The sequence below is a fragment of the Heterocephalus glaber genome, unplaced genomic scaffold, assembly GCF_053883595.1.
Source record: "Heterocephalus glaber isolate CG9 unplaced genomic scaffold, H.glaber_assembly_v1.0 deba00001457, whole genome shotgun sequence".
NCBI lineage: Eukaryota > Metazoa > Chordata > Mammalia > Rodentia > Bathyergidae > Heterocephalus > Heterocephalus glaber.
The window spans coordinates 42,266,363-42,282,320 of record NW_028258305.1 but is presented as its reverse complement, the minus strand read 5'-3'; the positions used below and the strand labels follow the sequence as shown (position 1 = coordinate 42,282,320).

Sequence of the window (15,958 nt, the reverse complement as noted above, 5' to 3'; positions counted from 1 at the left end):
TGGCAGATGTGTTTCCCTAGTGAGAAACACCCAGGCTCATCTTCCCTGAAAGTATCTGAATAGTTCATGGACAAACTGCTGTGTAGTTCTACTTAATAACCCGCTGAAGCTACCGCAAGGTACTCACAAGCACTATGCTAGGTAAAAAGGGTCAGAGGAGGCCCCTCAGTATGAGGGGCCACCGAGCTTGGGAAGGAAGCTCACTTGCATGATGCGTCACATGGGAATCCACCATTGGAAACTACTCAGAAGTATCAGGTAGCTGTACCACTGATGGAGTTGTGGGGACACTTGGAGGTCTGATGCTATGTGAAAGCCTTTTATTTTCTTTCTCTTTCCTGGATTTTATGTGAGGGGAAAATGCTACAAGGAGAGGTCTCTGCCAAGTCACTGCAGTGGGTGAGAGATAGAGATGGAGAAAGAAGTCAGATTAAGACTGGATGTGAGGAGTGAAGGAAGCAGCAGGTCACAAAGTTCAGGTGAAATCAGACCCTGGTTGTGGACAAAAGGAGAAAGTAGGGTTTCAAAACCAAATCAACAGGAGAGAGCAGAAAGACAGCTGGGGAAAGCCCAGCACTGGAGGCTGATGTCCAGGAAAGCTTCAGAATGGGCTGGCGGTCAGGCCTGGGGAAAGAGCCGCTGTGGACGAAGTGGAGGCAGGAGGTGAGGGGGTGAGGTCGGGACCTGGCTGCACTGAAGATCTGGATTTCTTTAAATTCAGAACTGTGTTTGCTCTACCAGATGCATCTGCCAGATAAACCTAAATGTGTAACTGCCCCTCTGTGATCATGTATGGGAGGAAGGCACACTTAGCAGAGGGCCCACTAAGGGCCTCCTGTTCCTAGGAGGCAAAACTGAGTGGTAAAATGAGGGGGCTGTGCCACCAGGGTGCTGAGGAGGGTGGGGACAAGGCGGGCGCAGGAGGTTGGTGGGGAGCTCTGGGCATCACCTGAATGGAGCTCCTTCACCAGAGATGACATGGTGTTGGTGATGGAGTCAGCGGCCACCAGCAGGTCATTGTGGAGGTTTCTCCTCGTACCTGAGGGGAGTCAGAGCAGATGGAGATGCAGGTTGGGGCATGAGAAGAGAGAGCCCAGAAGATGCCTCTGTATGCCAAGCCCTTGGGCACAGATGCAGGACAGCTAAGGGAGATGAGGACACAGCAGCTCCACCTGTTCCCCCACACCAGGAGACTGTTCCCACTCCCTCTGTCTTCTCCATTTGGACAGCGGAGCCTGTCAAGTCCATGCTTTGCAATATAAAAAAAGTTGGGGGGCCAGGGATTTAGCTCAGTGGTGCCACTGCCTGCCTCGAAAGTGAAAGGTCCCGAGTTCAATCCCCTGTGCCAAAAAAAAAAAAAAAAGTTGGGTTCCAGAACAAGCCTTCCACTGAGGCATTCTCATCTTTAGGGGGCTTTATCCTCCAACACCACTTACCTTCTTGTCCCCAGATCCCTCAAGGTCTCCTCCCCAACTAAATGTGGCTCCCTAGCTCTTCAGATGGCTGTGGTAATTCCATGCTTGGTGGACCTTTAGCTTGGTCCTATTTACAGAACCACTCTTCCTGCTTTTGCTTGTTCTAAGGACCTACTAGGCCCAGTATGTGACTTTAGATTACTCCACTCACTTCCTCTGGAGGTGGCACAGCCCAAGTTGGGGAACAGGGCAAGGCAGCACTTCCCAGAAGAAAGAGCACAGAACCCCAGGAGGCTTGGTCTTTGATGCATATGAAGCCTGCAGACCTCTGCTCGAGACCAGCCCATCTACTGAGAAGGGGCCAGCACTTGACTTATTTATACCATAAATGTGACATCTTAAGCCAAGAGCACATAGGAAAGAAGTGGAAAAAACCTCAATGGGAATCTTGTACATACTTTCCAATCCCCTGGGCTCCCTGTTAGACTTGGGCCCAGACACTCACCTTGTGCAAAGGCCTCCTGCACGTCACCCCCGACTCCACTCAGTGAGTCCTGTGGGGAGTGGGTGGGGGTGGAGCCGGCAGATGTGGAGTGGACGGGCACAGGCATGGGGCGGCCACCTCCATGAGTGGGTGATGTATGTGGTGACGCTGTGGCCTGAGCCTGAGAGGATCAGAGAGAAGATATGTCATTGCAGGTGTCTTATCTTGTCAAGGAAGGGGGACGCCCTTCGAAGTCAGTCTGAGTTAGCCAACAGTTTGCTGATGCATGATCATGTTTGAAAGGAAGGAGCCAGAGTGCATGCAGGACTGGGAGGGAGGAAGAAAAAGAAAAAGGAAGGGGGCTGGGAGGGAAGGAGTACATTTTAAGACTGGGAATAAGGCAAAGAGAAGGCTAGCAGAGAGAGGAGGCCTTCAGGTGGGCGGACTGGGCACAGCAGCAGGGCTGGGGGTCCAGGCTCTAGTACAAATAACACACGCATATCTCCATGTTTGTTTTCATACACTCATATACATATTGTCACCAGACCCCCCAACAGCCCGTGGGTAGAAAGGGATCATCTCTTCATAGCACTTTTATAGAAGCATGAAGAGTCACAGTGTGTATGAGGCCACGCACCAGAGTGTGTGTGAGGCTGTGTGGCTCTCCAGAGGCAGATGCTGGAATAGTCCTTGGACTCCAAGGCCAGCGGCCTGTCCTCTGCACATGACAGCTTCTGTCCCCGTGGACGTGCTCCTGAGTTATGTGCAGGGCCCTGGGGACAGGCTGCTTCTCAGGGGCCTGACCTAGGGGCCAGCAATGTGGATCATACTGCACCTGCCACACATGTATGGGGAGGCCTCTTGTGGGCATCCTGTGGGACCAGTGAGAGTGGACATGTATTAAGTAGAAGTTGACCTTTCCTTGTGAACGCCTGATATACTTTTAGAGAGGAAGCAAGAGGGATAAAACAAGTGAAAGAAGAAAACCAGTCAAAGGTAGCTACTGAGCCTGGGCTCTGCTGTTCCTGGGAGCCAGGGAACTGGGTGTGGCACAGACTGGGGTTTGGTGTGGAAGCAAAATGGGGAAAACATAATCCTCGTGTGAGAATGAGTTCAAATAAAGAGAATTCTCCTTCTGTACAAACAGAATGTGCCCTGAGCAAGTAGGCAGGCTGTATGTCTTGTACTTCACCTCAGCACTGCAACCCTGTGGGGACTGAGCTAAAGAAGTGGTGGTCTCTATGGTTCTTGCTTTGAATCATTTGTGTATGTATTTTGAGAAATACAAAAAACTCAGAGAGTTAAAAGGTATAACATAATAAACCACTACGAGTGAAAATTGTTAATATTGTGCCAAATTTATTTCAACCTAAAAATAGTGCAAATAAATCGGAAGACTCTTTTTACCACCAGTCCTAGTTCCTTTCTCTCTCTCTTTTTTTTCCTTTCTCTTTTGTCAGAGGAAACCTTACCAGAGATTCTGATGTGAAAGTTTTTACCTACACATACATCTATGACTAAAAATGATACATAATATTGCCATGTCTTTACATTTTGCTGGATGGTATTTTACTGCAAATAACATTTTCCAATTTGCTTTTATCTCTGCACCCTCTGTGAGCTCTATCCTTGATACAAATACATATAACCTTAGAACTTTACCACATACCATGCACAAAAAGAACTCAAGTTGTAGCAGAGTGACTTCAACGGCTAAAACTACCTTAATTTCTCAAAACAAGAAAAAAAAGAAAAATCTTGTGACCTGGGTTAAAGATTTCTTAGATATGACACTGAAACCATGATATGTAAAAGAAAAAAAATAGATGTATTGGTTTTTATCAAAATTCAACACTTTTGTCAAAATAGCTAGAAGAGAGGATTTTGACTGTTCTTATTACAAAGAAAAGATGTATAATAATGGATATCATGAGTTGATCAAATAATTTATAAATCCATCAAAACATCAAATGTACTCTCAAAAAATGCACAATTATCCTTTAATTAAAAACCTTTTGCTCTTCTAAAAACATTATCAAATCCTGTACTATATGAACAAATCAACTCAAAATGGACCAACTCAAAATGGACCAGACCTAAATTTAAGAGCTGAAACTATAAAATCTTAGAGGATAACATAGGGGAAGACCTTTATGACACTGGATTAAGCAAAGACTTTCTAGATATGATACCAAAAAGTAGAAGTTAGAAAACAAGAACTTGATAAACCAAACATCATCAGAATTAAATAAATTTAAAAAAAAGATACCATCAAAAAATTGAAAAGATGACATACATAAAGGGAGAAAATGTTTGCAAATTATATATCTGACATGGGACCTATACCTAGCACATATATAAATGCCCAACAAGCATGTGAAAAGATACTCAACATTATTAGACATTAGGGAAAAGCAAATTAAAACCACTATGAGATACCACTTTATACTCTTAGGATAGCTATAAATAAGAACATAGTAGGCCGGAGATTTAGCTCAATGGTGCTGCTGCCTCCCTTGAAAGCGCAAGGTCCTGAGTTTGAGCGCCAGTACCAAAAAAAAAAAAGAAAAACAGATAGTAAGAAGTATTGGCAAGTATGTGGAGATATTCAAATCGCCATACAATGCCAGGAGAACTAGTGTAGCTACTTTGGAAAACAGTCTGGAAGTTCCTCAAAAGGTAAAATATCGAGTACCATATGACACAGCAATTTGACTCCTAGGTGTATCACCAGAGAAATGAAAATATATGCTCACACAAAATCTATATCCAAATGCTCACAGCAGCATTACTCAACATAGCCAAAAATTGGAAACTCATTATGTCTATACTGATGAATGACTTGAATAAAATATGATATATTCATACAATGGAATATTATTTAGCAATAAATAAGAAGGAATGAAATTTTTTTTTTTTTTTTTTTTTTTTTGTACCAGGGATTGAACTTGGGACCTTGTGCTTGTAAGGCAGGCGGCTGAACCACTGAGCTAAATTCCTGGCCCTAGAAGGAATGAAATATTGATACATGCTACAACACGATGAAACTGGAAAACATTTTGATAACTGAAAAAAAAATCATAAAAGACCACATATTATGTGATTTCATTCATATGAAATATTTATAAGAGGTAAATCACAGAGACTGAAAGCAGATTAGTGGTTATCTGGGCTGGACAGGTGAGGAGTGAGTGCTGATGGGTACAAGGTTTCTTTTTGAGGCTAATATATTTTATAATTGATGATGGTGATGGCTACACTGCTCAGTAAATACATCAAACAAACGCTGAATTTTACGCTTTAAAACTGTGAATTGTATGGTATGTGAACTATATTTCAATAAAATTATTATAAAAACATATCATTAAGAAAAATAAAAATCCACAGCCAGTGGGAAATATTTACAAACTGTATCTGATAAAGAACTTATGTTCAGAACATATAAAGAACTCTTACAACTCAGTATTAAGATGACAAACAACCCAATTACAAAATGGGCCAAGATTTGAACAGACATTTCACCAAATGAGATGTACAAATAGGCTAATAATCACATGAAAAATGTCAACATGAAGTTGTCATGAGGGAAATGGAAATTGAAAACACAATGTAATGTCACATAGTATTACACTGAAATAGCTATACTCAAAAAGACTGAGGAAGATGTGGGGAAACTGAAAGCCCTGTACACTGATGATGAGACTACAAAAGGTGTGACCATTTAAAAAACATTTCAGCACTTTCTTTTTTTCCACAGCGGTTTCTTAAAGTGTTAAATGTAAACTCAATCATATAACCCAGAAAATTCCCCTTTTGATTTCCCCCAAGGGAAATAAAAACACATGTCCAGTCAAAATACACACAAATATTCACGGGCAACAGTTTAATAGTCAACAAGTGGAAACAACCCCCAAATTCATTAACCCATGAGTGGATTAACAAAATGTGGCACTAAACTATGGGATATCATAGGCTATCTTTTTACTGCTGTTATGATTTACATCTAGATGTCCTCCCAAAGCCTTATGAGCTCATAGGAGGGGTTTTGGGAGGAGGTGGGTCACTGGGAATGTGGCCTGGAAGGGTTTATTTCCCTCCTTCCTCCCTCCATCGCTCTGCTTCCTGCCGCCAAGCCATGAGCGACCTCCTCTGCCATGGCACCCTGCCTTGGAGCCAGCTGACTACGGACTGAAACCTCTGCAAACTGTGATCCAAAATAAACTTTTCCTCCTTTAAGTTGTGGGTGTCCCAGAGACAAGAAAGTAACTAAGACAGCTACAGAGTATTTTACTATTGTTTAACTTTTATAATAATTTTCCACTGATGATTAAATATGTTCTACTTTGTGGAATACTATCTCCTACTTTTGTCAGTGGTTATAAAACATTTTATTAGTATTTACTTTTGCAGGGTATGTATCTTTTCTTCCCAGTTACTTTATAAACGAATCATGAATCCTGTTTTAGCCAGTTAATATTATTACATATTAATCATTGTACTTTTGAGATTCTACCTACCTTTTATCCTACTTTTAGGCCATTTTTATATTTGAGGGGGCAAATCATAATGGATAAAATTCATGATTTGAAGATGTAAAGATGCTGCTTTCAGGGTGTAAGACAGAGCTGTAAAGTACAGGTGAGTGGCCAGACCCACTGTTTTCAGCCCCAATCCAAACTACATCAGGAAACTGGGGAAAGAAAGGAGGGAATCTGCAGAGTCCAACACAGGAAAAGTCCTATGAGCCAGCAGCAGTTTGGGATGTTAGGGATCATACAAGTATGGAGATGAGCAGAGCCCAAGGCCTTTCCTGGGCTCTGAGGGGGCCTGGGAATTCAGATGCCTCAGCCACAGAGCTGGGGGTACTGCTGTGACAATCAGACCTGTCCATGCCTAATGACATGATGGGATGACCGCCCCCCCAATGGTCCAGGTCTCAGTATTGTCCAGGTGGAGATGGGGACATTCCTTCACGCAAGGTCAGTCCCTGAGACCCAGCATCAACCTCAGGTGCAAGAAGAGGGATGAGGCAACTGATGAGCAGATAAAGAAGACTGTGGAAGGCCAGATGGGAATTAAGGCCTAACTGGCCTCCTTGGTGAGCACAGAGAAGAAAGAGGACATGCAAGCACGCTAACATGGTACAGGGAAAAGTAGAAACACCCCAGGTTAAGCTGTTTACCTGGACAAGTACCAAGGAGGGAGAGAGACAGATGAATGCTGTGCAACCCTAACTGCTTGTGCCCGTGTCTGAGTTAGTAAAGTCAAGGTGCACCAGTCACTTGGGGGTCTATGTTGAAGGGAGACATGAGCCCTCATCCCTCCAGATTTTAACCTGTTTCTGTGTGTGCTTATTTTTCATTCTTGTCATCCCTTGTTCAGGTTCGAGGTCATAGGATGGTTCCTACAGAAGAAGTGGGTTTTTTTGTTTTTGTTTTTAAATACAGTGGAGTACTCTGCCCTAAAGAAGGATAAGCTTGAGATAGTTCTAGCTAAATGGGTGCACCTTGAGACCATACTCTTAAGTGAAATAAATCAGGCACACATGTCTAAATACCGAATTGTTTCTCTGGTGTGAGAAACTGAAAGCATAAATAAGGACAAAAATGTGTAATAGATATTGGGAAATGGGAAGAAAATGTTCAAATGAGAAGGGGAACAAGGGAGGGGGAGAGGGAAAGGAAAGAAGGGACAAGGAAAAAATGGAAACAAAGCTATTGTAAATAAGGAGGGGAAGAAGGATTGAAGGGAGGGGGGATGGGAATAAAAGAAGCAAGATATATGACGTACAGGTACAAATTTCCTATGATGAATGTTATTATGTGTATCTAAGTGTACCAATAAAATAAATATTGAAAAAAAAAAAAGGAAGAGGGATGAGGGTCTGTGAGGTACTGGTTTCAGGGCTGGCCTGGAAATGCCTGGTTTAAGCGTACAACCTGGACAGAGTGAGAACTCAAGGTGGAAATTAGATCCAGTTAAAGACAAAATGGCCCATGAAATTCAAACTTACTTCACCATGTGACATGTGGTCACTCAGAGGGCCAGCCCAGCGAGATGCTCCCAGTGAGTCTCATACATCTCCCTCAAGTGATCAGGAATTGAGGACCAAGCACTGTAGTCACAGCTCCAAGATGAACATGGAGCTACTTTTTAAGAACATGAAATGAAACGATTACAAATATTTTAATATGTAAATGATGATGGGGGATGAAACAAGAGAGATGGGCAGTAACGTGGCTGAAACTGTAGAATCAGGAAGAGTGAAACCTATAAGCCCCCAGCCAGCTTTAAAGTCATCAGCCAGTTTCCAGGATCACTGCCCAGTAGATGCCTTCTGAGGGAGAGAAAAATCAGACTCCTGAAGTTACCTTTGTTCAGCACAGTTGAAAAAGCAAAGCTAAAGCCTCTGGGAAAGTGATATTCTCTCCACTGGCCTTATATCCTAACCCCCAGCTTTAGTATCTTTCTAGATTCAACAGTGCTAGGACAGAGCTCCAGGGCCCCTGTGAATACCGGTTCAGGCAGAGCAATGCCAACTGGCATCCTGGGCAAGTCAAAGAGAACAGTTACAGTCCCCCAACACCCAGCTGCCTCAGCCAGGCCCAAGCCAAGGAAGGGTTAGGAAGCCTAAAGGCTGGAGATCTGGATGAGGATACACTGCTACAGGGTGTCAAATGACTCTGCTGCAGGGTGGTGTTGACAAAAAGCAAGAGGTCTGGCAATGGTTCTTTTGCTCTGTTGAAAGGACTGCGCCCTCTTTTGCATTCTCTCTGCCAGGCCTCTGTCACCTCCCCTTGTGCTGTCTGACCGGCTCCTGATACCCTCCGGGTGTTAGCCTCACTGCCTCCTCCTGTAGGCTGAGATGGTTCTGCAGAGGTCTGAGTATCCCCTGTCCCACGACCATCTCAGTTCTTAAATTCCATACTCTGCATCACTGTGTTTAGCACAGATAAATGCTTAGTAACCACTTGTTAAGTGACAATGACGGGCATCAAGTTTCTGACCTTTTTCTTTCTGTAATGGAAAATGGGAAAGTAGCCAGAGCAGGCAATGATCTCCAGGGAGTAATAAATCTATCATCAGTAATCTTTGTGTGAAATACTCTGAGAAGGCCCCAAATGACCCCCTCCATTCACAACCTGGAGTAATCTCCCCTGGCATGTGGGCTTCATCTTGTAACTGGCTTCTAATGAATTAGATGAATGGGATGCCACTTCTGAGATTAGGTGAGAAAAGACAGTGATTTTCCTGGCCACACTCCTGCTTGCTTGCTCCAATGAGGCCAGCTGACATCTTGTGAGCTGCCCTGTGGAGAGGAACTGGGAGTGGCTTCTAGTTGTCAGCCAGCACTGCATGAAGGCCTTCATCTCACAAACCACAAGAAACTGAACCCTGGCAACAATCATGGGAGTTGTTGAGCCTTCAGGTGGCTGTAGCCTTGTGAGAGAGCCTGAGCTGAAGGGCCCAGGAACACAGCACCTAGCTCCTGGCTCACAGAAGCTATGGAATAATCAGTATTTGTTCACCTAAGCTACTAAGAGTTTGAGGCAACCTGCTGTGTGGAGCAAAAGGTAATTCATATGCAAGGCTGGTTTTAAAAAATAGATCAATGGCGTATGATGTATGATGGATATTTGATTGACAAGGGGAGGGTAGAGGAATTTGGGGATATGTAAGACCAGGACCAAAGGGCCTCACGATAGGTCAAAGACCCAGGAAAGAGGACTATGGATGAGAAGAGAGGGAGGGATACATTACCAGCAACACATCTTTCTAACTATGAATGTGCCAAGGGTCTGGAATCCATCAGCCTGTCCTGACATGGAAGGTTTCAGCTTCTTTGTTTTGTTGATAATTACCAGCACCTAACAGCATTTTTCTGCTTCTTGAAGGAAGGGACAAACCAGGCTCTGAGATGCAATCCCAGCTCTTTTTAGCACCTGGGTGAAGTTCTGGAGGGGCAGATGGGGTCGGTGACAGGGTATGGGACAGAGGCTGGAGATTTGCTTCTCTTGACTGTGTTCCTCCTGTAGCTGACCATTTCTGGGCCTCTGTGATCTTCACCAGGTAACCTCATCTCAGAAATGCTAAGTGATCACGGCACGGCTTTACTGGAACCACTCTGTCAGTGAAGAACATACTTTTGAAGGTTGCAGTGATGTAACTCACAGTTACATCATGGTACATTCTACTTGAAATTTTCCTTCCTCACAATGAAGTCAGTGGTAGAGATGTTGAGCATGGAGGCCTCATGCAGATGAAGCTGATTAGGAGGTGCAGAGAGCAGGCCCCTGTGCAGAGAATGGGACCATCTCCAGAAAGACAGAAATAAGGTCCTTCCAATTAAACAAGCACAAACTGGAGTGTGCCGTGCACACAATCTGAAACAACGTGTGCAATGCAGAGCAGCCCTCTCAGCTTGGTGACATCCACCGTTAACTCTGCCTACTTGATAGATACAGGTCAGACAGACACGTGGAAAATCAAGCAGCAGCCCCACACTATACAACTTCACCTTGTCACAGAAGCACAGATTGGCTTTCTGCTGGAGAGGCAGGCCTCTCTGTGAGACTGCTGAGCATTTCTTTCAGCACAAACCAATCTAGAATAAGCAGCAGAGGGGAAGCTGGGGGCTGGATCCCTGTCAACACCTTGAGCTTACAGCCAACCTGAGAATCCCAGAGAAGTCTATCCAGGTGGAGGAGCTAGTTGGGTGCCCAAGGGGAAGAGGATAAGCTGCCCAACAGTAGGCTTAAAACCAAGGTTGTGCCGGGCCGGGGATTTAGCTCAGTGGTTCCACTGCCTGCCCCACAAGCACAAGGACCTGAGTTTGATCCTCTGTACCAAAAAAAAAAAAAAAAAGAAAAAGAAAAGAAAAAAACCCCCCAAAAACCACCAGGGTGTGCCTCTGGGTTTCAGCTGCCAGGAGAGGGGCAATTAGCCTGGCAAAGCAAGGGAAGCTCTGTAAAACATGCTACGCAGTGTTTTAAAGTTTCCTGGTATAAGGACAGTGGGACCCTGTAATCTAAACTGTAACTAAGGCTTGGACCAGCACAGGCCAATCAGCCATCTAACCAGTAACAGAACAGTAAGTGCCCTGTGACTCAGATTCTCAGAGCACAGAGGTCCCTTGTAGTTTGAAACAGTTCTGCTGGAATGTAGAGCTGGGGACACAATCTGAGCAGCTTTCTAGACTGCTGGCTCTTTACTTTTCAAGTCAACAAAGACTTCAAGAACCCCGAGGAAGCTATGCATCATATTTCAAGAAAAGTGAACAGAAATTAGACTTATGATTCAGAGGATTCATGACCTTAGAAAAATAGCCTGTTTTAGGCCAACATTCATTTTATATTTGAGAAGACTGCGACCTAGAGAGGTTACAAGGTCACCTGGCTCTTCTAGTGGCCTCAGACTGCTAGGAGAAACCTAAGGAAGCTGGGATCCTAGCACCATCTTTCTAGGGTCAGAAGACATCTCACTAGAGAAGCTGACTATGATTTTCCACAGAAGAGTCAATTTCATTTCCAGTAACAGTGAGAAACATGGGAGAGGAGAATATAGGCATAAGACTTGGTCCCTTATCTAGAACACAGATGTAATACTAGAGCCAATACAGGTACAGAAAATGCCAGGAAGGTGAGATGAGGACACAGTGATCCCTCCCCAGCTCTGCAACTGAACACAGAGAGAAGGACTCACATGGTGAGGCAGAGAATTGGTACAAGGCCAGCTGCATAGAAAGAAGGGTACTGTCTTTAGCAGGAAAATGATACTGCTCTTGACCATGTTCAGGCATCCCCAGCATGGTGCCTAGCACACAGTAGGGGGTCCCATAAATAGGACTTCCCTTCTTGCTTGTGGAAGGTAGGAATTGTCTTATTTCCTTAGTATATGAGACAGTCCGGTAACCAAACCCCAAGGGGACAGTGGCAAAAAGCTTGCCACAAGAGCTAATGCTCTCTGCAGGGCACTGTAACAGCATAGGCCCCACCCATACAAACTCCAAGCAAGCTGCTATTATGACGAAAGAGTGGAGGGGACTGCAGTCTCCACCTCTCTCTGACTCATGGCTACCTGCCAGGCAGCAGATGGTCTGTGTGGACAATTACCTCTATTTTGCTACAGTATAGTTAAATTAAACAACTGGCCTTTTTGCTGCCAATTTTCAGAGGCCTCAGAAAAACAAAAAACAATGTTGGGAGAAGGAAGCTCTGAGTCTGAAATGTAGGCAAGACAATCATGGCTATATGGAAGCTGGGATGGATAAAGAATGGACTTTGAACATCTTCTTTAACAGGAAGCAAAAGCCCCTCATGCTATTTCAAGCTGGTGCTGGTGGTGAGCATGCTTGGAAGATGCAGCTGCCTCACTGACTATAGGAGAACAGAGAGAGAGCAGATGGATTTTCTGTGGTTGCACTGTCTGTCCTGCTGCAATAATTCAGACTTCTTGCTGTGAGCTAGGACTAGGGATGGAAGACAGACATCATGGACCAGGGCAAAGGAGATGTGAGTGAGACCCAGCGGCAAAGCAGCAGGCTACAGTCTCCTCTGCAATGAACCAGATGCCTGGAGATGACATGCTTAGAGACATTCTGTCTTAGCAACATGTCTACCTACAAGGTACCCTCAGTATAGTTACAGAGCAAATGTGGCTTCTGAACACCGAGAGAGGGGCTGAAGAGTTTATGACGTTTCTCTGCTCTTTTCACCATTAATACAAATGTATCTACTGTGTGTCTGCTGGAAGGATGAGGGTACCAACAAGTCCACCATGAGGTCCACCACAAAGGCTGACACTGGTTTGTTCCACATCACATCAGCTTGGTGCAGAAATGACCCACCACTCACTGTGGTGGGTGTGGGGTGGTCTGTGATTGCTGATGTTCTGTGATGAAGGTTTGGCAATGGGTAAAAGGTTACGGTTCTCAATCTTTATGATTCAGCCTCCAGCGGAGTCATGCTAAATTATACAGAAGACAGCTTACTCCAAAACTTAAAGGGGTGGGTGGTAAGGTGTTTCATTATCTTTTTTAGTGGAAACGGGAAGGCATATTGAATTTCTGGAACAAAGAACAATGTATTAAAACTCACCACTAACCCAAAGATCAAAAGAAAGTTGAAATTTAATCTTTTAGTAAGGGAAGCTCATAAATCCCATTCTAGAATTACTCTTTCTGTTTGTTTCCCCTGATTTACCCAGCCCCATGTAAAGTTGGCCTCCCTTGTTAGTCCTCACTGCAGGATTTAAAGCCAGTTCTTAGTAAACCGATTAGGAATCTCACAGAGAGAAAATTCCCTGTAAAGTGAATACCAAACACTCAGATTGCACATTAGAAACAAAAACTAACATAGTCTCTCAGGATGGTGTGGTTCTTATTAAGACAGAAATCACTTAAGAGGCAGGAAGGAGCGATATTTTACAATCCAAAGCGTCAGAGTTAACTGCATCTTATGGGCAAGCAAAACTTGTGTGTGAGTATGGCTCCTTTATTCAACAACACTTTACTTTTTGTCTAGTGCTCATGAAGTGATGGTGGAGGTTAACCGTCAGCCTGATGGTAAAGCACACTGGGTGTGTTTGGGTGGGGCATGGTGGTCTATGTCTGGCTCCTGGCCCCTTCTTCTCTGGTGCTAGTCCCTTGCTCTCCCCTTCCTGGTTGCCATAACCTAAGCAGCTTTGCTCCACCATGCCCTTGTATCACGATTTTCTAGTCTTGAAGTCACTCTCCAAAACCTATGAAACTGTGGACAACCTCTGAAACTAAGGGCACTGTCTTCAGCAGGAAAATGATACTGCTCTTGGCCATGTTTATGCATCTCCAGTGTGGGTGCCTGCCATATATAGGGGCACCATAAATAGGACTTCCCTTCTTGCTTGTGGAACAGGTAGGTATTGTTTCATCTCCTTGGTACAAAAAAAAAAAATTATTCCTCTTTTAAGTTGTATATATCAAGTATTTGGTCCCAGCAATGAAAGATTTCTAATACAGAAAATTGGTACTGGAGAACGGGGTCACTGGTGTGGTACCTGACCATGTGGTTCAGAAGCCTGTGGAATTGGTTTGGAAGGAGTTTGGACAAGTTCAGAGAAGTGGGCTAGAGAGGCCCTAGAATGTTAGAGAACTTTTGTTTGTTTTAGGGTTTTTTTTTTTTTTGAGACAAGGTCTTGTTATGTAGTTCAAACTGGCCTTCAACTATGCAGCCCATGCTGCCCTTGAACACAAGGCAATCATCCTGGCTCAGCCTCCCAAGTACTGGGATTACAGGCGTACATCACCACACCTGGATGAGGTGATCTTCATAGGTGATTATGGCTAGAGCTCAGAAGACCAGAATGCTAATAGGAATGTGGACAGAAAAGGCTAGGCTCCTGAAGTTTCAGATCATAATGAGGACTGCATTGGGAACTGAACTAGAGGCCATGTGTGCTACATTCTGACAAACAATTTGTCTATATTCTGTCCATGGACTGAGACTTTGAAGAAGTCTGAATTTATTTATTTATGGTACCAGGGATCGAACTCAGGACCTTGAGCTTGAGAGGCAGGTGCTGGAACCACTGAGCTAAATCCCTGGCCCAGGCTGAATTTAAAGATTGTGAACTAACTGATCTAGTAGAGGAACTTTCAAGGCAGTCCAACGTTCAGGCTGGGGCATGGATACTACTGGCTGCTTTAGCCACATGTATATTTACTAGCTGTGTAATCATAACCTCTCTGTACCTGACCAGAGCAAAAGTATTTGAAAAACTTAAATTTCAGCTAGAAAAGAACTATGTATAGAGATGAGACCAAAGGATGTGTGGTTGCCATTAAAAAGAAACCAAAGGGGCTGGAGATATAGCTCAGTGGTGCTGTGCCTGTCTGGCAAGTGTAAGGTCCTGAGTTTGATCCCTGGTACCAGGGGATAAAAAGACAAAAATACAAAAAACAAGGAATCAGCAAGGCCCCACCTATCACAGGCTGAAGGGTGCAAAAGTATAAACCTTTCTGTTGAGAAAAGAGCCCTTAGGCCCCTGGCCAAGAAAGGATGGCTAGGGAATTGGTTCCCCATAATTCATTTCACTGTGTTTAGCCATCTAAGCACCCAGAGGGCACTGCAGCCATGGTTCAAGGGGGCTTTGGTACAGCTTGTGCTGACAGCAGACCTGGCATCCTCCAGATTTCAGAAGAAGGCCTGAGAAGCCTACCGATGTACCCCTGAAATGTGAGTGCATGAAACTGTGGAAATGAAACTGAAGGCGCAGCAGAAACCCAGGAAGTTGGTGATGGCGGGACTGTCTGCCCAGGAAAGCTGCAGGCCATGAGCACAGACAGCCTAAGAGAGGCCATGTGGGCTGCAACCAGAAAGGCACCATCCAAGCCCTCTCAGCACCATCTCAGCATTATGTGCTCCAGATGCTGTATATGGCATTTCAGGACTTCATGTCTGCCCTGCTCCGGTTTCATTCTTACTTTGGTTCTTTTATATCCTTCTTCCTCCCTTTTGGAATGGGAATGTTTACCCTGTATCATTGTATACTTGGAATGTGTAACTTGCTTTTTAAATTTTATAGAGGTTCACAGTTAAGAATTTGCCTTGCATCTAAAAGGATACTTTGGATTTGGAATTTTGATCATTGCTGGAACTGCTGAGACTTTGTGGAGGCATTAATGCATTTTTGGCTGTACATGTGATACCTGTATTATGTTAGGTAGAATTATGACCTTGTGTTTATTTGCAGATTAAATATGGTTTAAGGAGGGCTGGAGATTTAGCTCAGTGGGGCCACCACCTGCCTTGCAAGCACAAGGTCCTGAGTCCGATCTCCCAGTACTTCCCCCCACCCAAAAGAAAAGTATGGTTTAAGGAGATGTGTTTGGGCATCAAGTTGACAAAGCATGGAATGTGATGGTTAAGCTTAACTGTCAACTTGTTTGGCTTGGGAGGCATCTACAGGATTAGTAAAGCGTACTTCTGGGTGTGTCTGGAGGGCTATGTAGACATGACTTTCTGGTCTATATATGGTCCCTGGGCCCTCCTTCTCTGTTGCTATTCCCTTGGGGATAACAACA

At 44.4% G+C, this 15,958-nt stretch overlaps 1 protein-coding gene across 17 annotated transcripts in view; it reads right to left on the bottom strand.

Moving 5' to 3' along the window:
- Positions 1–15,958, bottom strand: part of Dtnb (dystrobrevin beta) — a 334,007-nt gene that overhangs the window by 8,815 nt on the left and 309,234 nt on the right. For 16 of the 17 annotated variants that reach the window (XM_087216210.1, XM_087216215.1, XM_087216216.1 and 13 more), the window contains 2 exons: positions 1,921–2,080; positions 950–1,039 (listed from right to left, as the gene is read on the bottom strand). In XM_087216210.1, coding sequence (XP_087072336.1) covers positions 950–1,039; positions 1,921–2,080 — 250 coding nt within the window. The remainder of the gene's footprint in view (positions 1–949; positions 1,040–1,920; positions 2,081–15,958) is intronic. The other variant, XM_087216219.1, reaches the window with a different exon arrangement.